The sequence below is a fragment of the Xenopus tropicalis genome, chromosome 2 (genome assembly GCF_000004195.4).
Source record: "Xenopus tropicalis strain Nigerian chromosome 2, UCB_Xtro_10.0, whole genome shotgun sequence".
NCBI lineage: Eukaryota > Metazoa > Chordata > Amphibia > Anura > Pipidae > Xenopus > Xenopus tropicalis.
Window position 1 is genome coordinate 153,302,591 of NC_030678.2, and position 24,820 is coordinate 153,327,410.

A 24,820-nucleotide genomic window follows, 5' to 3' on the forward strand; every position below is an offset into this window, starting at 1 on the left:
ACCATTCATTCATCGCTGCTCTTTTATGTGAAGTGAGTCCTGTTTGTGAAGAGGGTGGGGCATCTGTGGATGGAGTGGTGGGCACTTGAATTGATGGCCCATCACTTTAAGTGACGGCCCCTGGTGGGCCCCAGATACCCCACTCCAACACTTGCTATATAAAGGATAAAAATAATAAGTTGTTATATCAACAATCACTTGGTCTATCCTGTAGCACCCGAATGACAGTTCTGTACTGGTGCACATGTGGTTGAATCATTGGGCTGATATAAACACTTGGGTGGCAAAATCAAGCCAATTCCAAAAACACCTTTAATTACTGGGTTTCCAGTGGGAGACACCACCTAGCTATTAAGTTCCTGAGCAGGTGTAGTATTTAGTTATATGCTTACTAAGAAAATAAGGAGGAGCGGAGCTGCTGTTCAGCTTGCTGCTATCCACATAATAAAGAAGCCTAGGCGTGTGTTGCGTTGATGCTATGGAGCATGAAGAGACCAATATTTCCCAGAAGGTCACAAGGCACCTGTCAGTTGGCAATGTAAAAAAAGCCCTTGTACCAGGCTAGAGCACAATGACTGTTGCGTTTCTATTCAAGCTGCATTAGAGAAAAGAAAGCAAAGGCCGGCACTGTTATTCCATGCATCAGATTCCATAGATTGCATTCCCAGGCTGGAGGCCAGAGAGACACCGCGCATCTTGTGGAAAAGGGAAGGTTTTGTCTGATGCTGCCATCTGTGCCAGCTGTGACAAGGCAACATGTTGGCACCAGATCCATAGAGAATTGCTCAGCTGCCACTTAGCTTGTAGCTAGAGCACAATGCCACCAGGGCAGCCAGAGGCTAATTAAGCACTGGGAAAATACGCACCGAACTCAAAACACCACAGCACTGAAAATATTCCATTATTCCATTAAACTCATTTTAGTGAGTTATTTTCCCATATTAGTGTTTGTTGAAAAAGGATCATAAATAGATAATAAATGCCTACAGGGCATATTTCCTTACCTGATTCAGAACAGTATATGAGTATAGTAAATTGCATGCCCAGATCATTTAATTTCTTATCTTCTTATAGCTTTATATACCCATAGGTGGGAACTGCATTGCTGAAGGACACAGCTAAGGAACTGCGTTATTATTCCATTATAGTAGCACATTATTACTGTAGACAACACAAACAATGTGCTCAGAGCACAGCAGATGTGTGGAGGAAACTGATGTGGTAGAAACAACTGCAGTATAGAGATAAACAGGCTTGGAAGCCATGCTTTAACACTGTGACATAACTAGATGTTACTGGGCCCCACAGCAAATTCAATGTAGGTCTCAAAAAACTGGTAAATGAACCTATTCTATCAAGATATATTGCTCACTAATTATGGCCTTACTGGGCCCCCCAGCAACTGCCTACTATATAGTTACATCCCTGCTTGGGCAGTCCTGCCAGACAGTGGGACCTATGAAAAGCCGCATTAGGAGGCTAGAGGATTGTGCTGGCATATGGGGAAAAAGTGAACTATCCTCTACATGGGTAGTCGCTCTCTTGGTCTGTTCTGTCTCTTGTGAAATATTCTCTAATTATGCCAGGCTTTTCTCTTGGAACCATTTTTAAGTGACCATACACTAGTTATAGAATTATACAAACAAATATAGGGTTTTGGTAACACTGAAAAATTTGCTATAACCCACAGAATGCTAGATTACACGTAAGGTTAGAAAAATTAAAGCAACTGTTCACTTGCTTTCTGGGCTTGGGAAAAATCTGCCCATCTGCCCAGTAATACACAAGAGCCATGAATATCCTGTGAATTATACCCTTATAAATAGTGCTTAGTGATGTCATCAGTTATAATTAGTGATTAGTGAAGTCATTTTTGTCACATGACTCACTGAAACTTGTGTATTACAGGTATGGGATCCGTTATCTGAGAAACCCATTATCCAGAAAGTTCCGAATTACAGGAAGGCCATCTCTCATAGACTCCATTTTATTTAAATAAATACATTTTTTTTAAAATGATTTCTTTTTTCTCTGTAATAATAAAACTAATCCCAACTAAGATATAATAAATCCTTATTGAAGGCAAAACAATCCTATTGGGTTTATATTTATGTGTAAATTATTTGTTAGTAGACTTTGTATATGCAGATCCAAATTAAGGAAAGACCCCTTATCCAGAAAATCCCAGGTCCCAAGAATAACAGGTCTTATACCTATATAACCCCCTGTTGTAAAATATGAGGATATTAAAAGTCAACTTGGAGTTCCATGACCTGTATAAAAGCACCTTGTGGTCATGGAACTCCTAGATTACTTATAATATCCAAATATTTTACAATAGGGGGCAGGGGCGGGCCAAGCCGACCGGGCGCCCTAGGCAACCCGGTCGGCCAACTCCGCCCACCTCCCCGCCCCCCCGAACGGCGCATGCGCGCCAAAGCACAGGAGGCACTAGGGGAAGCAGGTAGGCACCTGCCTGGCGCCCCTCAATCGTTGCACCCTAGGCAGATGCCTCTTCTGCCTACCCCTAGTTCTGGCCCTGATAGGGGGTACATTATTCACTATATAAACCCCAATGATAGAAACAAACAAAGGTATATCTACTGGGGCAGGATTCAAAACTGCAGAATGAGATCCTTCACCATATAGAGACCCCCCCCCCCCCCACAAAAAAAACATGAAAAAGCAAATGCATAAACTCACATGTGGGTGTTAAAGAATACGGATGGATAGGGGGTAGGGGTGGGGTGAAGGATTTTCTGGTAAGGCAGCATGGGAATAGAGGCAGAGCCAGGCTGACCCTTACTGTTATTATGCATCTACTGCAAGTGCCAATGCAGCTATGACACTGCAGTAAGGTAAAGTCATGAATGATTCATACAGGAGCGTTTAAATGATTAAGCAACAGCACATAGATCAGCATGCAACAGCCAGACTCCACTTAAAGGTGAGGTTAGAAAGCAGGTCCCAACAGTCTGTAGAGAATATAACAAAAAAGCAATAGTACTGTAGAAAAAAATAACAGGAATTTTGCATTATTTACATGAAAAAGATACAAAAATATTAAGTTAATGTCACTGAGGTAAGATCATTAATCGGAAGGATGACTCATGAAGATTGCTGTATTCTTCTTTTTCTTTTGTTTGTTTACCCTTTCATTTTGATATAAAAATATTTATTTGTTCAAAGAAATGTATGTTTGAAAATCAATAAAAATAATTATACTGTACAGTTCTTCAGGCTGCCAAACATCAAGTGAAGCTCTGACACATTAAAAAGGCAGTTAAAGTAAACAATCTTCCTATACTTAAGAAAAAACGAAACAGTCTATATAAAAACGATCCATATAAAAACACCCCGTCGGCTTACCAGAATTGAGAAGTTTGATATATACAAACATCAGTTAAACACAACAGCTTTCCCCAAATAAACCTGATTGCTCATCACGTGGTTAGTAGTGGGTAATAAATCAAATGAGATGAGGGATTTGCACACCTCGGAACCAGCCAGACAGAAGGCAGTGCTAGAATGCGGGACCCATCTAGTTGCCATAACAAAGAGAGCATGGAAAAATTCCTAGCTATAAACAAAACACATGCAAGATAGGCCCAAATCTGTCACAAGAAATGCTATATCCATGGCTTTTGGGGAAGGTGAAGGTCACTAAAGGTGGCCAAACAGGAGCAGAGTTCATCAGGACCTTCATACCCATTCGACAGCTCATCTGCCCATTTATGGGTACCCCGATGGGCCCATCCAACCAACATTGGGCCTAAAATTGGGAAGATCTCGAGCAGGCAGGTTGGTTTTCCATCGGTTTGGGGACTGCATTGGCTCTTTGATGCAGTCCTGGGTCCGTCTGCGCCTCTGCCCCATTTAAATTCGAATTAGACCAATATCACCCACACAGTGCCTTTTATTACATATGGGGGATTGGGTGCAATTACTGTGGACCTAAGTCCCAGCTTGGCTTGCCTCCTGTCTGGTTTTGATCCAGACACCCGGTTTTTGGAAGGGCTGTCCAGGTCATAACTGCCTGCCCAATTTCCCCAATTAGAAAAAACGTGCAGAAATCTCTGAGACTGATGTGGCAGTCAGACCCACCCACGTGACATCATTGTCCCGCCAAGTGATATCATGCCCCGCCCCCCTGCCGGAGATAGCTCCCGCTAGAGGTGGCAACCCTACTCCCAGCACAGCCACAATTACACTGGCATTCCGGGAAAATTAAAACTGCATTGAAAAAGAGGCAAAGTTATGACGAATGGGTGGATGGAGAGTGGGTTTTGGAAAGGAACAGGGGAGAAAAAAAGTAAAATTGGGGCAGATTAAGGATGGCCAGGGGCTCATCCTAAGAGTATTACAAACTTACCAGCTAGTAGATCTGTATTACGGGCCCCAGCCTTAGCAGGTGGGCTAGGTGGCAACCCAAGTCCCTGCCCCAGTGGAGCTTACAATGTAAGGCCCCTATCACATTCACACACACTAACATGAATGCTAATAAGAGCCAATTAACTTGCCTATTTGTATTGAGGAAAGACACAGGGAGAATAAAGCAAAACCCAATATCATGTCACAGGCCTCTAGAAATAAAGCCTAAAACATACATTTTGTGACAATAATCATTGCAGTATGGTTAGGTATGTCAGTGGCATAACATATTCTTTCTAGGAACCACTTGCCCATGCAAATGTTCTGAAGTATAATGCAAAAGAACTGCAGCCCTGTAGTCAGAATGTTGTGCTGTTAAAGAGACATCAGCAAAACTACAGAATATTTTTACGCTGGACTGGCCTGCACTACCCGAGAAAGTTCTGTGGGCCCCATTCTGCCATAATTCCATAAGCCTATATAACCTCTGTACCATTTGGCACTGTTTCCAGCTCATTTTTCGAAAATGCATGCCAGGTTCTATGGTGGGCTCTAGGAAGCCCACTCTGACACTGGCTGCTAATGACCTGAAGTAGCAGTATGCAAAAATGTGATTAAATGAATTAAACGTGATTTAAACTAAATATAAAACAAGAGTATATCTTTGAAAATGTTTTTTAGTTCATTACCCCCAAAATGGGCAATAATTAACATGTAGAGCAAAATCTATCATACACAGAGAAGTAAGCATGTGGGTGCAACCCATGAGTAAAAATGGCATTTATATCTAAATCAGAGATACCCAGTATAATCCGTCACCTACCAAGTCCCCTTATGAAGTTGCCAACGCTGGATCGCCCCCAGCAAGCCGCAGTGTTCTCCATAAGCCTGAGTTTGACCCCACAGTTCCAGCAGCTCTTTATCTGTTCCCTAAGCAAGCCACGGGCTACATAATCCCCAGATCTCTCAGCTTCATTTACTAACACGGACTGAGAGAGTTCTCTTCTGCTGCGGCTGTGTGTTATGTCCCAAGCACACCCACTGTTTTGCAGCAGAGGTATGAAAGGGGTCATTTTTAGCCTCCCTGTGTAATCACAACTACAACTTGCACACAGTCTATATTTATCCGTGGGTACATGCACTGCTGACAGATATCAGCCCGAGAGCCCGGCACTGGGCCATGCTGCTCAGTATAAAGCAAGCACACATTCCAATACACACACAGACTGTTTTATCTGCTGCTAATAAGGGGCCTGGAAGCAAGCAGAGCGGTGAGATAAGGCAAATAAGCAATGCTATAGATACTGGGCTCTGGCAGGCCTGTGCCAGACAAGAACAAATTAGTGAGGTGATTGTGGCACTGGATGTTCTCTGATGCCCAAGGGGTTAAGGTACAGACTGTGGGGAAAACAAGAGACCATTTTATCTGGCCATCAGAATGTCGCGCTTACTGGTTATCTTTCACAGGTATGTGGCTGTGCGGCTGTGCCCTCCCAGGAATAAAGTGTCTCACAAGCAGATCTTGAGCCATTAAATTTTAGCTTACGGTGAAATCCCTCGTTTATTTGGTTAAAGGTATCATTATAACCTGGAGCAGGGATCCCCAACCTTTTATACCCATGAGTCACATTCAAATGGAAAAAGTGATAGGGAGCGACACAAGCATGGAAAAAGTCCCTGGGGTGCAAATAGAGCTATAATTGGCTATTTAGTAGCCCCCATGTGGATTGGAAGCCTAAAGAAGGATCTGTTTGGCTTTACACTGCGTTTTATGCAACCCAAACTTGCTTCCAAGCCAGAAATGAAATAAACACATGCTTTGTGGCCACTGAGAGCAACATCTAAGGGGTTGGGGAGCAACATGTTGCTTATGTACCACTGGTTGGGGATCACTGAACTGGAGTCTCAGAAGGTCATACAAGTATGGGACCTGTTATCCAGAATACTCAGGAACTGGGGTTTTCTGTATAAGGGGTAATTCCGTAATTTAGATCTCCTTAACTCAAATCTACTAAAATATTTAAACATTCAATAAACCCAATAGGGTTGTTTTACCTCCAAAAAGGATTAATTATATCTTAGTTGGGATCAGTAAAAGGTAGTGTTTTATTATTATGTTGAAAGAGGTAATCATTTTTAAAAATGTGTATTATTTGATTTTCCAGGTAACAGATCCGATACCTGTATGAACGTGTCGCTACTATCCTCCGCAAGTAATCTCAGCTATACGGAAATTTGTAGTGCAATATTTTTTTAAAGCAGTGCTATTACAAAGGAGTTGTTAAAATATTTACATAGAATTAGCAGATAAAAGATCCCCTTGAAGTATCACTATCTCTTCTAAGGTAAGTGCAACTGAAGAAATGGTATTGGTGCCCAGGCTGCAGAAGCTGGTTACAGATCAGTCATGTGTTCCTTAGGGCTCTGGCACACGGGGAGATTAGTCGCCCGCGACAAATCTCCCTGTTCGCGGGTGACTAATCTCCCCGAGTTGCCATGAGTTGCCATCCCACCGGCGACAATGTAAGTCATTGGTGGGATGGCACACGCGGCAGCGTGATTTCGGCAAATCGCCGAAAATGCCTTGCGAGGCAACTTCGGCGATTTGCCGAAATCGCCTGCGCAGCGTGTGCCATCCCACCGGCGGCTTACTTTGTCGCCAGTGGGATGGCAATTTGGGGAGATTAGTCGCCCGCGAACAGGGAGATTTGTCGCGGGCGACTAATCTCCCCTTGTGCCAGAGCCCTTACTTCATCCCGTTAGATCATCAGAGTTGTACCAGAAGCCTAATATATCTATATTACACAAATAAAGTATATTTCCCCCGCCCATGCAAATCTGCATTTGCCCTCACCTGACTTTAGGAAGGGGCAGATCTGTGATGCTACTGTGTGTATGGAAGGAGCGAGCTAGAGACAGCAGAACAGGAGAATAAATGTGACAGGCTGTAACAGACATGAATAGAGTCCGATGATTCCATCAGTGACTTGGGTTCCACACAATGACAAAGGAAGCTCAGTGTCCGTGCTCCGCAAGCGGCTCTGTAAGAAACCACATGCCCAAAAGGAAAAGCTTTCAAGCCACATCTACTGCGATCAAGTCAGTCACCGGCCTGAATGGTGATTATATGGTCAAGAAAAGACAAACTACGAAAACCAACATTTAAGTACTGTGTATACATGGCCAGGGAATAAATATTCATTCATGCGCACTCTGGCCTGGGCAAGGCATTCATGTCCTGGAACCAACCTTTGGCCTTACAGCTATTTTGTACTAACTTCCAGCTAGCTGCTAGGGATGCTGGGAGGTGTAGTCCAGCATCAGCTGGTGGGCGGAACGCATACTCGCCAAAGTCAGGAAAGCAGAAGCCTCATGGATACCTGGCCTCACATAATTTATTCTAATCTTCTAAAAACCACATTTACAGGCAGATTATCTCCATGTCTACAAATCCATTTATACATAGGGTCTACAGATTCCCTGACCTCGAGTGTAAGCTGTAACAGAGCCAACCCAATCACAGACGGAACAAAGAAATCCTTATAGAAGTTATGTCAGTTGCAGAGGAAATACCCTATTTTTAAACACAAGTATGGGATCTGTTATCAGGGAACCCATTATCCAGAGAACTCTGAATAACATGAAGCCCACAGATTTTTTTTAATCAAAAAATTCCAATTGTATAATAATAAAATAGTAGCTTATACATGATCCCAACTAAAGATAATTCTTTCATCCTTATTGGAGGCAAAATAATCCTATTGGGTTTATTCAATGTTTAAATGATTTTTAGTAGACTTACAGTATGGTGATCCAAAGACAGAAGGACCCCTTATCCAGAAAACTTCATGTCCCGAGTATTCTTGATAACAGATCCCATACCAGTACTATGCATTTTGCCTTAAAGGGGTTGTTGACGTTAAAATTAACATTTAGGAGCGTATTTATTATGCTGTGTAAAACTAATTCGCAGAAAAAACAGAGTAAAAAGCTGTGTAAAACAAATGGAAAAGATCGCCGTCTGAATGCTGGATATTACGCCGTTATTTTCCATAAGTTCCGGTGGAGTAAAAAACGTGCAAAAAATTACGCCAATTTCACGCCATTTTTAGACGGCGAACCCTGGCGATGTGTAGCGAATTTTCTCGCCATTTTTTACACAGCATAATAAATATGCCCCTTAGTATGATGTAGAGCTTGATAGGCATTGGTTTGAATGAAAAACTGAACTATGAATAGGAGAATAGGGCTGAAAAGAAAGATAAGTAATAAAAAGTAACAAAAGCAATACAATAGCAATAGCAATAGTTTTTAGCTGCTGGGTCAGTGACCCCTTTTTGAAAGCTGGAAAGAGCCAAATGAAAAAGGCAAATGATTAAAAAACTATAAGGAAATGAAGACCAACTGAAAAGTTCTTACAAATTGGCTATTCTACAAGATAATAAAAGTTAACCTAAAGGTGAACCACCCCTTTAAACACGATCTGCAAGCCAGTCTGAATTGGCTGGACACACCAGATCCAGTTTAGCATGCATTATATCTATAGCTAGAGGTTAGGGATTGAAAAAGGCCTCAGTCGCCACTAACTTTTCTTCATAATGAAACTTTATATTTACACTATTGTGTGTAGTACAGGGATAGTAACAATGAAGCTCCAGTACAAAGCAGATTCTGCAAGGACAGTTAATAAAACCTTTATTGATACTAAGGAAAGTTCTACAAAAAGAATATTATTGCATGTTCATTTAGACCCTCCATTTGAGAAATTCTATGAAACATAAGTTGAGAAATTCTATAAAACATAAGTTGAATAAAGAGTGTACGCTCAAACTGGGGTTGGGATTCTAAAGCTATTTGTAAACAGTCTGGCAGGAATCATACTTGGCCAGATTCTCTGCTCACAGACTGGCAAACTCTGCATTCCCTGCTTTAACATACAGGTTTTTAACTATGTATTCTATTATCAGGGTGGCACCAGGCCCAGACTGGCAATCTGTGGGTTGTGGCAAATGCCAGAGGGGCTGCTGTAAGATGCCATAGACAGTCACTATTTATTGGGCTGGTGGGGGCTGTTTGGGCCTCTATGTACTTGAAATGCCAGGGCCTATTTTGAATCCTAGTCCAGACCTGGGTGGCACAATGTCAAATTCGATGACTTGAGATTGGCAGTTTCAGCACAGTATTTTTAGCTGTATCAAGTGCTCAAAATAGAAATACTTCAATTATTTAGATGCTCAACCACAGAACATTCCCCCTGTGTATATAAGATGAACATGTCCAAGCAACTTAAAATGCATTGATCTCTCCAAAGGGCATTTATAGAAGCTGCTCTGCACTATGCACTCCTGAATGGTTTCAGACCAATGGATCATGTGCCTAGGTTCAATTAAAGGGGACCTGTCACCCTAAGAATTAATTTTAGGTCCTTTTCTTTCATGTTAGTTTAGCAAAATTTTTTATATAGTATAAGTAAAGTTTGTTTAAATGTTGTTTGCTTCAGTCTTAGAATTCACAATCCCAGTCAGCAGACAGGTGCCATTTTGTAGGCACTACTATTAAGGCAAATTTCACCCCAAACCTTGTGTATTAACCAGAATAGGGAACCTAATGCCTATGCATGGGATGCACAATTATAGACCATAAGGAAATAGGGGGAATGCGAGGAGGGCAGTGACTAAGAAGTGCTGAATGGAAAGTGAAAGTAATTGAATGCCCGCCTCTATGCCTGTGGCACAAAGGCAGGGCAGGCAATATATGATTGACAGCTCAGATTTAAATAACTTTAAACCAAGTATGGATGTTTTAATAAAAAAAAATGATTTCATGTTTAGCCCCAATAAGCATTGATACTATTTTGCCCTAATAAGCACTGATTATATCTTAGCTAGGATCAAGTACAAGGTACTGTTTTCTTATTACAAAGAAAAAGCAATTCAAATCTGAATTATTTGATTAAAATTGAGTCTATGGGAGATGGTCTTTCTGTAATTCGGAGTTTTCTGGATACTGGGTTTCAGGATAAGGATTCAGTCAAATCCAAATTCTGCAAAAAAAGATTCTCTTCACCTCATGTCTGTCCTGATCTGCAACAATTGCATCTTTTGTTATCATCAAAGAGCCCCTAATATGAGAGGAGGGCACAGTTCCATTAGAAGGGGGGTGGGAGGAGCGAGTATTAACAACCGCTTTAGCTCTGCGTTCAGTATGAAAATAAGGATTGCAAATAAAGTCAATTCATCTGGATGTTACAGTGCAATTCATGCCCAGTTTGATGATTCATTGGGACACAAAACAACTACCCAACAAAGCAGCAGGGCTGCCCTTTTATGCTTCATTTTCAGCAGCTGGGCTTTCTTACATGCTGAACATAACAGTAATTTTAAAAAATTATTGTTTTATAGACCAGATTAAGATTGTATCACAGGAAAAATGTTTCTATAAAGAATAAAATGCATTTTTCACATTGCGATCATCTTTCCCAGTGGGCAGACAGCTTGATTATTTCAGTGCAGACTTGGCTCTGTGGTTCCAGCTGTCCCACTGGATTGAATTGTAAGAAATCTCGCTGGAACAAAGCTGTTTGGCTAAGCACTGGCATGTTCAGAAGTGCCCAACTGCCCCCTTTGCTTGCAGATGCCCAGGCGCTGCTCCATTTCAGAGTCCAAAAGGTGATATAACCTAAACTCCTTCTGGAGATGTTTTTCTTAGATCAGAAAGAGTGAAAGTGTTTATTGCTGCGCTATATGCTGATATAAGCAAAACTGTGCTTGCATGGGATGCAATCAAACCCCACCATTCCTCCAGTTTCTATGCTGGTTACTGAGCTGCCTGCTCTAGGTAACAGGGGAGCTGCAGCCTAGGAAATGAAGGCATCATTGCATGAGCTCTTTATTGTAAACAGGCCAATGTACTTCTTAATATTTTCCTTTAGATTGTGGCCCCAGCCTCTGTGCAATGCCAGGAGCCCCCCCCCCCCTATTGTCCGCCTTCTCCCCTAGGCTGCAATAAAAACCAGCAACACCATTAGATTGATGTGGTTGTCAAACAACTCATACAGCAAAAGGTGTATACAGTTGTACCTCTTAGAAATGGCATAATCCTCATTTAAAAGGATCTATAAAACACCACTGTTTACATATGATTATCTTCATCTGTCTTAGTGCAGCAGCAGTACAGTGCACTATGGCTGGTCCTAAATGCTGCCGAATAATAGGAACAATGGCTATTAGAGTATTGCTGTACTGATCACTTTAAATACTTCCCTTATGTATTCACAGAGAGATTTTGCCTGGCAATGACCTGGCTTTCTCATTTGGCATACAATAACCTTACTCTGATGCTGTGACATTGCTAGTACATGCCCCCCTGTTCCTGCACAACACCAATTCAAACCTTCAGTACTCATCCTTATCTTTACCTTTTAACACAATAAACTGACTCCGGCACCATCCATCAGTAAGCCCCCTAAAGGCCCCCATACACGGGCCGATAGAAGCTGCCGATATCGGTCCCTTGGACCGATTCGGCAGCTAATCGGCCCGTGTATGGGAAGAAATGAGCGGCCTGGCCGACCGATATCTGGCCTAAAATTGGCCAGATCTCGATCGGGCAGGTTAGAAAATCCAGTCGGATCGGGGACCGCATCGGCTCGTTGATGCGGTCCCCGAACCGACTGCCCATGGCCGCAAATGTAATCCGATCGTTTGGCCCCAGGGCCAAACGATCGGATTATTTTTTTTTTAAGCAACTTGCTACCCGATATCGCCCACCCGTAGGTGGGGATATCGGGTAAAGATCCGACATCGCCAAGCGAGCGGATCTGATAGTGTATGGGGACCTTAAGTGCAACCTGCCCGCAGAAAATTAGTTGCATCAACTTGAATTTTGGTTGCACTCATTTTCTGAGAGGGGTCATTTGGAGCAAGGTGCCTATTGGTATATAGCAATATGATGTACAATTAATGTTACTTTACTCCATGTACAATATTGTCTACTTTGCCTTTGACTTATGTCAGCCAGATCTCAAGGGTAACTAATGTCCGCTGAAGTGGTATAGGTAGTACAGCTATAGGAATTCGCTATTGCTAGGCCCTGAAAATCATTGTTTTTTAAGGCTCTATATGTCAAAGGGGCTCCAAATGTTAAACTAAGAGGACAAATTGGGTTCCTGACAGCTCTGGTCACCTGCCTGTGCACCATTTCATTCCAAACCAAGGGTATTATAATGAGTTGGCCTTTACTTTTCTGGGAAGCCTTTTCACTAGGATCATTGTTGGTGGGATTATGCAAGAGGTTTTCGAACCCCGATATTGTTCCTGATACACCTGGCTCACAGGGCTTGAGGCTTGGAGTCAGGGCTCTATGCAGGCCTACCACTATCTCTGCCAACCAATTCTGTATGAACCTTACTGTGTGCATGGGGTTAAGTTAACTTAAAGGTGAACAACCCCTTTAATGGAGAACCTGAAAACAGACTATTCATTTTTTAAATTTACGCCCCCTTTAAAATTACTTTTGAAAGGACAAGAAACTTTGGGATGGAACATTACAAATAAGAGTGGTTTAGCTTTGGCAGGAAATAGGTTAACACTCATGGTTAAATGAAAGCATTATGTATATTAATAAAGAAGAAAATGCTTATTTGAAATAGTAATTAGTGTCTGAAACTGAATGGTAATAGCTTTATAGTTGCTAAAGATGTTTTGAGAAGCAAAGGTGGATGGAGAAAGAGACTCTTATTACCCAAATGTGAACACTACAGGCTTTTATCCCAATATACAGTAAGGCCTTGCAAACAGCTAATATTTAGATAATGTAGTTCCTACATTGCACTCAGCTGAGTTTACATTACATTAGCAGTGTAGAAAAACATCAGTTTCTTTCCTCGCTTATAAACCCTCTCTTTAATTTGCAGCTATGACATCATTTATGGAACATTTCCTCTTACTTCTAGTAATCCCCATTCAGTTCCTCCTATCCCATGAATAAACACTGAGCAGCTTTTCACTTTAGTGTCTTTCGATTTCTCATTTGTTTTAAAGGGGAAGTTCCCCTTCCAAACACTTTTTTTTTTTGTGCAGTTGCTTTCAATTAACACACAACAAAAGCAAATCCAAACCAATCCAAAGATTTAGGGGCAAATGTATTAACATTCTGATTTTCCTGGTTTTAGAGGTTTTTGAAACCACAAATTAACTCATTTTCACAAATACCACCATTGTCCAAGATCCGAATTGAAAAAGCAACAACGAATTACAATGCAGAACAAAAATGAACACATCTTGGACTTTCATACAAAAAATCAGGAAAACCTCTAAAAGCACAAATTAATAAAGACTGTTACAATTTGCCTAGGACAACTTCCATTGGCTTTTACATGACCTTGACAGCTTCTAGATGGCAACGTTTTTTGTATTAGTGGTTTTTATGCTTAAAGGAGAAGGAAAGGCTAATAAAGAGTTAATCTCAAGCTGCAGGCATACCTTCAGTTCTCTCAATAGTGCCCTTAAGTCTCCCCATATTTCACCTGTTCAGATGATCAGAAGCCAAACAGGAAGGAAAAACACTGAGCTCTGTAAAGAAAGTTCCCATAATGCCTCACTCCTGCACCGAGACCCAGACCAAGTGAACATGCTCAGTTATTAAGATTATGAGTCAGCTTCCTGCTGATTGGCTCAGATCCCCATTCCTATGGGAGGGGAATGAGTTCTTGAGGGAGGGGGGAGCAGGAGAGGGGAGAGAGCAGAGAGCTGCGTGTCTCTGGCACAGGAATTACAGACACAAGAAATCTTTTGACAGAGAAGTCAGTGCAGCGTTTCTGTGAGTGCTTATGGCTGTATTTACATAGACCTTTCTGATAAAGCTTACTTAGTTTTTACCTTTCTTTCTCCTTTAATAAAGCGTGAAAAATTTGAGTGTTTTTTTTTTTTTTACACAAAAAATTTTTAGTGCAAAGAAACACAAATCGTGAAAAAAATAAAATATGGTAAATCTGTCCCTAAAGGTTGGTCCTTTTCTAAAATATAGCACTGTTTTTACTCTGTTACCTTTTTAACTTATTAAAAACACTGATACCAAACATAATTTTTACCAGCTAGACCCAAGATAAAAAAGCAATAGTTTTGAGGGGTTTTCTATTGGGCAGACATTTTTACACGTTCAAAATGGAAAATTCATTTTCCTGCCTAAAAGAATGCAGTTACAAATCTGTTCCAAACCTGGCAGTTATCACAAGCTTTCCAAAACTTAATGTTACATGACATTAAACATTACAATGTGTCAGCTCAGAGCCAAGCCCAAATTTGAGGAAAATTCTATAAATAAGAAGATGCCTGGCCCATGGAAAGTGCAGCTTCCCCTTCTCTGGCTTTCATGCAAATCTCCAGGACAGCAATTTGTTGTTTGATGCAAATCTCCAGGACAGCAATTCCTATAGAATTCACAACTGTATATTAAATATGATGTTACCTCATATTATAGTTTAAAGGCTCCACCAAGCAAAATATTGCACAGAGTGGCAAAAAGTTTTCCCTTTCAATGTGAAAGAAACAAAAGTTTAGAGTGTTATCAAATTAATTAACAATGGAAAATAATTGTAATAAAAATGTAACATTAATTATAATAATAATTTTAAAGGCACACAATACCTTTCTGATTATTTCCCGAATGTATTTGCCCCTGGCTCCTATAAAAGTGTTACTCAATATTCTTTTCTGCCTTTCCCCCACAACCCTTCTTATCTATTTCCAAGGTCAGGTCTCCAAAGATTTGGGGCAAAGCATGGATACTAAAAATGTAAAGGCCACGTAGTGGTGGGGCCCGGCAGAGCCATCAGCTGTATACATGGCATCCATGGCCAAACAGAGTCACATTTTGTCCACAGATACAAGCCCAGGGGAGCACAATATGAAGGGAAATCATGTTTATACAAGACATTGCTTTACTTCTGGTTTCAGTTTAAGGAATGCTTTTAAAATGACTGAATTCCCAGGGGATTAATCGCACAAGAACTGAAATATGCAAAAAGTGCGCACATAATTTCTCTGAAGAAGCTATCAGACCCAATATGTTAATGCCTATATAGCTGGTTAGCAAAATAATTGTTCTAACCAGGCAATTACTGTCCAATATGTTCGATTAATGACCCCAGTTAGCACCTGAGCTGGAACCCTGGCCGATCTGCATTCTATCCTCCTTGTATAAAAAAAAGGCACAAAGTTTGCCCAGGAGCAGTAACCTATAGCAACCAATAAGATGTCAGCTTTTAAACAGGTGACCAGTAAATTCTGCCTGCTGATTGGTTGCTATGGGTTACTGCTCCTGGGCAAACTTAGCGCCTTATATTACATAACCCCAAAAATGTAAATCTCTCTTCTTTGACATTTGTGTACATGCAACAACAGGTTCTTGGACAGTGTTAAAGGAACAGTAACACTAAAAAATAAAAATGTTTTAAAATAATTAAAATATAATGTACTGTTGCCCTGCACTGGTAAAAGTTGTGTGTTTGCTTTAGAAAGACTACTGTAGTTAATAGAAATAGCTGTTGTGTAGCCATGGGGGCAGCCATTTAAATTGAAAAAAGGAGAAAAGGCACAGGTTACATAAGAAGATAACAGATAAACTGTGTAGAATACAGTGACTAATCGGTTATCTGCCTAGTAACCTGTGCCTTTTCTCCTTTTTTCAATTTAAATGGCTGCCCCCATGGCTACACTGCAGGGTATTTATATAAACTATAGTAGTGTTTATGAAGTAAACACACAACTTTTACCAGTGCAGGACAACAGTACATTATATTTTAATTATTTTTATACACTTTCATTTTTTGGTGTTACTGTTCCTTTAAATATCAGCACAGTTTGCATGGGTAAGAAGAGTGTTATCAGAACAGAAGCCGACATCCACAATGAAACAGGCAAAAATCCATGCTGTGATATTCTACTTCCCTGTACAAACAGAGTCTGCTTAGTGGCTTGTAGCCAGCAGATATGAAAGCTATGAAGCACAAAAGCAAAATGATTAATGGAAGCCCTACTTTGGCTACAGGCTGAGATTCAGGAAGCCCCAGTCCCTTCTTCAGGCTGCATTTTATAACAACCATTGCATAAATAAAATATCCTTATTTAGATGTATGTGTTTACACCATATAACCCCCTTCCCATGAGAAACTGACAAAGACATTGGGGAACTATTAAATGAACTGCTTGGGATGATACTACAGGAGCCAAAACTCTTCTTGCAGGGGAACACTTGTGGGCATATAACTAGGGGTGGTAGGGGGCTACCCATGTATTCATGACCACCAGAGTCTTAGTGCAAATCTAGGAATTTAGATCTTTATACAAAAGACCAATAAATGGTTCTACAACCATAACTACAATTCCCTGCACCCCTGTAAGAGATAGATGAGCTCAGGGATAAAACCCCAATAAAGTATAAAGCAATGCACAATAATTAGAAAGATATAATTTTTATTACAAAATTTTGCTAACACAAAGGAACCAGTAGCTAACCCTATAGAAAATGGCCCAACACAGTTCTTACAGGGTTCTCCTCAGATAATAGATCAGTATCAGCCGTACTAGGGAAGTTGTCATTGTGGATGGTACCACTTTGGTATAGGGCAGGGATCCCCAACCTTTCTTACTTGTGAGCCACAGTCCAATATAAAAAGACTTGGAGAGCAACACAAGCACCATAAAAGTTCATGGAGGTGCCAAATAAGGGCTGTGATTGGCTATTAGGGAGCCTCTATGCACACTATCAGCTTACAGGGGGTTTTATTTGGTAGTAAATCTTGTTTTTATTCAACCAAAACTTGCCCCCAAGTCAGGAATTCAAAAATAACTACCTGGTTTGGGGGTAGAGCTGGGCGGTATGACCAAAAATTTATATCACGGTATTTTTCAAAATTATATCGGTGTCACAGTATTTGACGGTATTTTTTTTTTCCATGCATGATTAGGTGTTAACCCCATTTCCTAATAAATTAGAGAATAATTACTGCAGTATTGAAAATCAGAGTCAGGCAAGCGAAGGATCGGCAACAGAAAGTCGTAAGGTAAATCAGGCAGGCTTAGTTTCCCAGGCAAGGCCGCAGACAACATAGCACAGGAGGAGGCGTTTGATAGCTTTAAATACCCCCCCACGCATGCGCAGAACCGGCGCCGTCAGCGCGTCGCGGACGTGCACGCTTTGACATGTACGTGCGCTTTGACGCACGCGCACCTGGACGCGCGTGCGCAACGTCCCGCGGACAATGGGATGCGCGCAAGGAGGCGCGCGAGACCGGTCCGCACGGGTGAGTACCTTGACACCCCGGTATTGCGGTATCTGAAAAATGAATATAGTTTTAAAAAAAAACACCGGTATTCGGTATTAAACGGTATATCGCCCAGCCCTATTTGGGGGCATTGAGAGCAACATCCAAGGGGTTGGGAAGCAACATGTTGCCCACGAGCTGCTGGTTGGGGATCACTGGTATAGGGGCTTGTCCAGTGAAAGAGGTTCAAACAGGAGCAATTCTATTCTATTTGAAGTACTAAACTATAAATTGCCCTAGCCATGAGGAAGAAGGACACACCTTTAATGGAAATTCCTTTAAGAGACATGCTTTTAATAAAGGTGTGCTGGCTTATTTGGCTTATTATGCATACTGCTGGTCAAACTAGCAATATCGCATTAACATCTACAATGGGTCCATATACTGTATGCTCTGCATAATGCTGAACCAGTACTAATAAATTACAATTTCAGCAATCTTGTGCCAGCCAAAGCTGTAGTGAAGGAGCCAGCTGGTAGTTGGTATTGCTAGTAAGTAGCCCACAACATGATACCTACCTACACAAACCATCTCCACAGCTTCTACTGCTCAGAGCAGTGCAGGTACATCAAAGGTGAGTGCACATCTGCTCTGGTCTTTACACAGCAGCCAGTGCTCATCATTCAGTGTGCAATTACATGCCAGGCACTCCCAGGTATTATTACTGGAAATTACAGGTTATCAGATGAATATTTACAGCAGCAACAAGTCATGTGTGAAGGTTATTTGCCTTGGCTCCTGCAACCAGCAAGTTATTCCTTCTGGCAAATATCTGCAGCCAGACTGCCCAGCATTCAATGGGGCTAATGTGTGGCTTTCGGCTACAATTCCCAGCTTGCTCAGCTACAAACCTCAAGCTCCCTTTTTAACTGACAAATGCAGGCAGACTGCAAAACTACAACTTTATGACCCTAAATTAGATATAGGCCTTTAGTATCCAAGCATAAATACATAAGTTATGTGCAAAAGGTTGACAAGCGCCACACATTTTTCATGAATTACCAATAAACTGCATGAATAAAGTAATCATTACCAATTTAAACCATTGTAATTATTATTTTATTCACTAATAATACATTTATAATTATCATTCTTCCCCATTTAGCCTTGCTTAAAGACACTGGACATGTTTAAAATTTTCATCTCCTACCCTAGATACCCGTGGACCACACTAACTAGTGGACATCTCCTTAAGAACCTTATTTAACCTAAGTCCTGACTTAGAGCCCAATAGCCAGCAACTTATCCAAGAGCGACGAATCAAGCAAGGCCTTCTGGGACATAACTACGGAGTTCCCTAGGACTTACCCAGTAGACAGGCCACACCTGGCTTCCACAACCTAAGACAACACATTTGGTGGTTAACATTGCTCAGAGCAGTGACCCTGCCTTTGGAAAGACCCAGGGATACCAACCCAGAAGAAAAAAACATGTATTTTTCAGTTGTCCTTTGGTTATGACAGTTTTTGCGTTGTAGCTAGCTCAAGGCAGGGGCAAGTGAACCTGCTTTATGTACAAGGAAATGTTGTTCTTATCAGTTTGCCTTTATTTGAACTAGGTAGCCTCCTGTTTGCTTTGCCATCAGCATCCATTTGTTTAAGACAGATAGAAAACGTGCTTAATATGCTCCCAAGAGGCAAACCAACAAATCATTACCATTATAGATTTGCTTTAAAAAATCAGGTGCCCAGTGCTGATAAGGGCAGCAGAGACAATGGGATGACATATGAATATGAGAATGCATTGAAAGACACCTATGTTTTTTTGCCAGCTATTTTACATCTATATGAGTCTATTCTCCCTTTACAGAACATCTGTGATAATTTTCAGCCCCATACTAGTAATAAATTTAGCACAATAGAAAATATTTTTTTCATTACTGGGGCACATTTACTAGGATGTGTTAATATCTTTTCATAAAGTCTCATTCTCCAATAACTGCTATATGTTGCCCAAAGTTTGGCCATTGTGTCTAACAAGAATGCATCCCTTGAGCAGTGGTGGATTCTGGAAACTGCAATTTAACAACAGCTGGAGGGCCGCATGTTGGAAATCCCTGGTATATACAATCATACTCCAACCTGTGTATAGTTCTGGTACTACCTGTTCAAAGAGTATGGTTTATTATTGTGGTTGCCAGGAATTAAAAGGAAAATATTTGAATTTATATGCTGTGTGTATCACCAGCTATATATACAGCATAGTAATGTGTTTATATGCATATATTTATAAGTTGGAGTTGTCATATTGCTTGTCCCAGCCAAGGCATTCTCTATAAACAAAACAGCAGTTGGCTATAGAGAATGGCATCACGGATACTCACAATTCCACCTCACAGTTACGGAATGCAATGCGCAGTCACAATATGTTATACATTAGTGTCTATAAATGTACACAAATGAAAGGTTAACACTAATAAATGCAAAATATTTTCCATTTAATATCAGAGATCACATACTGCTGAGAAGCCTTCCACTGGCTGTTACCAGGTGATTGCACTATAGAAATAGATTCTTGCACCGGTTGAGGCAAAACCTCAATAGAGAAATGTAACAAAAGGTTCAAAGTTTGTTACTGGTCGAATTATTTGTAGCAACCAATCAACAGGAAGCATTTACTGGTCATCTGTTTAAAAGCAAACATCTTATTGGATGCTATAGCTCATGGCACCTGGGCAAACTTAGTGCCTTTAATTACATGTGGAGGAAAGCTTTTAAATGTGCGTGAAAACAGTACTTAACTTTCAACAAGGAAGATTAGTTCTAAATGTGCATTTTATATTTTATGGTATGTATAACCCTGAAGATTAGTAATACAGTTTGAAAATTCCATAGCTCTTCTTCATTTCCTGCTGTTCTGATTGTTTGTGTGCTCTGAACAAATAAGAAAACAGCCATAACACGTGGCCCTTTTTGTCCTCTCTTCAACTATTTGACCAGTGAGCCAATCAAACGGAGAGAGTACTTGGCCCCTTAAGCTTCCCTGTAGCTTGAAATTCCCTGTACCACCATCTTGTGCAAGCCAGGTTCAGCAAAGGCCTGGATAGCTCAAATATGCATCATGATTGAGCACTGCAAGAAGGTGCTAATGCACATGTATTGCCCCTAACACACATGCATGATCCGGGCCTTTGCTGAACCTGGCTTGCAAAGATGGTACACACTTAATGGATGCTTGCACTATGAACATCAACTTAGCCACTGGGGTCAAGGGGGGCTGCTCTACATAACCAATAGATATTACAGATTTCACTTTACTTGTCCTTTAAAAAGCAGTATACCCAATTTTCAACACAAGTTCAATGAATAGGGGCTTGCACTGAGTATATTGTTTGCCTAATATTTTAATAACAATAAAAAATCTATGGTGGTTGTAATTACTTGAGCAAAATGGGGCAAACAAATCTGCATCACAAGGACCAAACATGGAGTGGCTTCAGTTTTTCTATTTGCACAGTTTTTGAAAAAACCCTATTCAATGAAACTGTTTTGAATAGGGAATATCCTACCCTTTGAATACACTGTCATGAAATAGTTGTGACTCCTTCCTATCTTTAATGTGAGGGAAGGACAGAGGGCTTAGTTGCCCAGTGTGTGGTTATGTTGCAAGCCCAGCCTACAGTACCTGGAAACAAAGTTTCCCCAGTGACTAGCAAGAGTCATTAAAAATATCACCATCTTTCCTTGGCTTATTTGCCCCTGCTTCAGCAAAAGGAGACTGTATTGCACTTTTATGTGGTCATTAAAGGTGGCCATACATAATCCTAACTCATTGGCCCCTGATCTGTCGGATATTGTACAATTTAGCCCTTCATCCAGGCAAATTTTTTCCTGTGATTCCCTCAAATAAACCCGTAGGAGTTGATGAGTGAAAATAAAAAGTAGCTGTGACTCCTCTGCATCACTGCAAATTGAAAGTTTCCTGCAAAACTGTAGGATATGTCCAACAACTCACCACAAAGGAAGAAAGGTTTAGTTGCACCTCCCTTAACCTTCAGCTAGGGGAGCAGATACCACTGTTTTTTTAAGGGCAGGCACTCAGTGAGCAAATCTTCAGGCAGGATTCTTCATTAAAAACAGCTTTATTAAAAATAGCTTTATTGGAGTACCATAAGCACCTTACGCGTTTTATGTTCACAGACACTGTAAGTGTCTGTGAACATGAAATGCGTAAGATGTAAGTTTCCGTTTAGATGGACCAACTGCTATCTAATGGACTGGAGGTTGCCAACAATAGGTGTCTAGAATATCATCCATGTATTCTGGATTCTTTCCACACTCCTAAGAAACATATAGACAGGTTAACTGACTCCTGATAAAACTGACACTTCTGTGTAAATATGAATGGTGTAAGCTCCACTGTGGCAGGGACTGGGGCGAATGACGTATATATTCTCTGTAAAATGCTGCAGTGTGTCTACCCTATATAAATACCAGGAAATAAATAATAATAATAATAATAAATCTGCCCAACACTAATTAGAGGCATGCAAAAGATGACACAGAAATATGTCAATAGATCCTGAGAGGGAAACATAAAGATCAGGATACACGTGAGCATTGGCAGCAGGTCGTTGATCTCTGTAACTCTATTATCAGACTCAAACAATAATGAGTTTCCAGGCCCAGATGCAGAACTTACTAGCACAATAGAACCACCATGACATCACTGAACAGTCAACACAAGGCGGGTACTTACCAGCTGTGGGGCACAATAGCTGTACAATTGCACATTATTCCTTGCACACAACCCTCATACATACTGCACTTTAGTATAATGGTGGCAGTGTTTCTTTTAAAGCTGATGCCAGGACTGTGGTCCGGTTCCCTCACAGTGGCCCTGCCTAAAGGGCATTTAGGATAATATGATAAAAGTGGCAATGTTTGCACCAGTTTTATTAAGCTACATCTAACCAGCATAAAACATCTTGTTTGAAGTATCTGTCTTGTCAGTGTACTTTTAGATTGTAAGCTCTAATGAGCAGGGCAGTCTTTACCTCCTGTAGTGGTCATTATGTTGGATGTGTACACCCTTCTATTGTGCAGCTACCTGGCTGGTAACTCATCAGCCTTGCTGGCAAAATATCAGCCAATGCTGAAGGCCAGTACCCTAGCCCAACGTACACCTCCACTCTACCACACACTCCCCTCCCAGCTCTCACAGGCACTAGCCCTACTCATGAAATTTGGTTAGTGACATCCTGACTCCACCCCTTTACTTCACAGCCTTGTCCCTACATGGACCTGTCCCTGCCTCAGCAGGTGACATCATGACTCCGCCCCCTTAACTTCACAGTCCTGTCCCTTCATTGCCCCGCCCCTATGTAGGTTGGTATTACCAGCAGCAAAAGGTGGCAATCCTATGTGCAGTTATACAGTACAGGTATGGGATCCCTTATCCAGAAACCCGAATTACGGAAAGCTTGTCTCCCACAGACTCCATTTTAATCAAAAACTGATTTCCTTTTTCTCTGTACTAATAAAACAGTACCTTGTAATTGATCCCAACTAAGATATAATTAATCCTTATTGGATGCAAAACAACCCTATTAAGTTTAATTAATGTTTTATTGATTTTTTTAGTAGACTTAAGGTATGGAGATACAAATTACAGAAAGACCTCTTATCCGGAACACCCTTGGTCCCGAGCATTCTGGATAACAGGTCCTATACCTGTATATGCTTTATAACAATGATATGCTTTACTAGTCCTAGTACAACCTTTTATTACATTATCACAACTTAACACTGTAGACTAGGTCTGGCCAACTTGCAGTTGTCCAGCTGTGTTGATCTAGGAGGTCCCAGACTTTGTGCTTTGGCATGGCTGCCTCTTTCCTAACTCTGGCCCTAGTCCAATGCACAGATCGAGCTAGGAGGGACTACTATGGAACAGCAAATATACACTGACAAGGAAGTACAGGGCTCAATTGTATTCTGATTAAAAATTACTCTATACCTATTGAGTGGGGTTGTGTGTATCTGCTGTTTCGACACACTTGGTTTTGAATACATAGAAAGAAGATGAAAACAGGAAAAAAAAAGTTTTACGCCAGTAAAAGTTCAGTCCTTTGACACACATGTAATTCAGCATTAATAGACGACAATCATGAATCAAGAAGAACCCTGCAGCAGGTTTGTTAACAGCCCCAATGTCTCATGGGGGAGGCAGTGGAAAATACATCATGCCGAATGAATGACTTCCCTGTTTTCTCCCATAATGGCACATATTTTCTAATGAAATGTTAAAAAGAAGGAAAAGGGTGCAACTGTGTTACTGTCACTATACAAGGTTTTGCTGTATACTTGCCCTAGGTATAGCTACCAATACCTTACACACAAAGGGCAACCAACACACAACATGACATTTGCCTACTGTTTTTATGCAAATTGCACTTTATACACAAAACAAATGAATGTAAGAGAACAAGTAAGTAATTCTTACACTCTAGTTAGCCATGAAGTAGATTTGCTGACAGCCCCATATGTAAAATGCCTACATAAAGTCGGGGGTGAAGATTTTAAAAGGGTGCCTGATCTTTATTTGTTATATTTTTTTAATTATTTGCTTACTTCTGACGTTTTATTAGCTTTAAAATGGGGGGGTCACTGAGTATATAAAACTATTACTCTGTGAGGATACAATTTTATTGTCTATGTTGCTTTTTATTATTCATCTTTCTATTTAGGCCCTCCTCTATTCATATTCCTGTCTCTCTTTCAAACTGCCTAGCTGTTAGGTTAAACTTGACCTTAGCAACCAGATAGCTGCTGAAATTGTGAAACTGAAGAGGTGCTGAACAAAAAGCTCAATTTTTAAAAACGGAAATAATAAAAAAATGAAGACCAAAAGCACTATCCCTTAAACTCAGTTAAAGGAGACATATTGGATAAATGGAAGAAACCCTAATTTTGTAGCCAATTATGAATTATATGTGGTGCTGGTTTCACTTTGGGCTACAAATTAATCCAGTCTGTAAAAATGGCCCCTTTACTGGAGCTCCCTATAGATCCTATCAATTCTCTGTCCGTGATTCAAATGAATGGTGGGCATGTCCTAACGCTTCCTGCAGAAGCATAGCAGGAGGGGTGAGCCAATCACTGCACTCACACAAGCAAAGACAGG

At 40.9% G+C, this 24,820-nt stretch overlaps 1 protein-coding gene across 8 annotated transcripts in view; it reads right to left on the bottom strand.

Moving 5' to 3' along the window:
* fry (FRY microtubule binding protein) overlaps positions 1-24,820 on the bottom strand; it is a 214,357-nt gene that overhangs the window by 101,315 nt on the left and 88,222 nt on the right. For 4 of the 8 annotated variants that reach the window (XM_031897239.1, XM_031897242.1, XM_031897240.1 and 1 more), the window contains exon 1: positions 5,195-5,459. The exons of the other annotated variants lie outside the window; for them this stretch is intronic. In XM_031897239.1, the coding sequence (XP_031753099.1) occupies positions 5,195-5,444 (250 nt within the window). In that variant the 5' untranslated portion in view covers positions 5,445-5,459. Of the gene's footprint in view, positions 1-5,194; positions 5,460-24,820 lie in introns of those variants that run through there. 8 annotated transcript variants of the gene reach the window in all.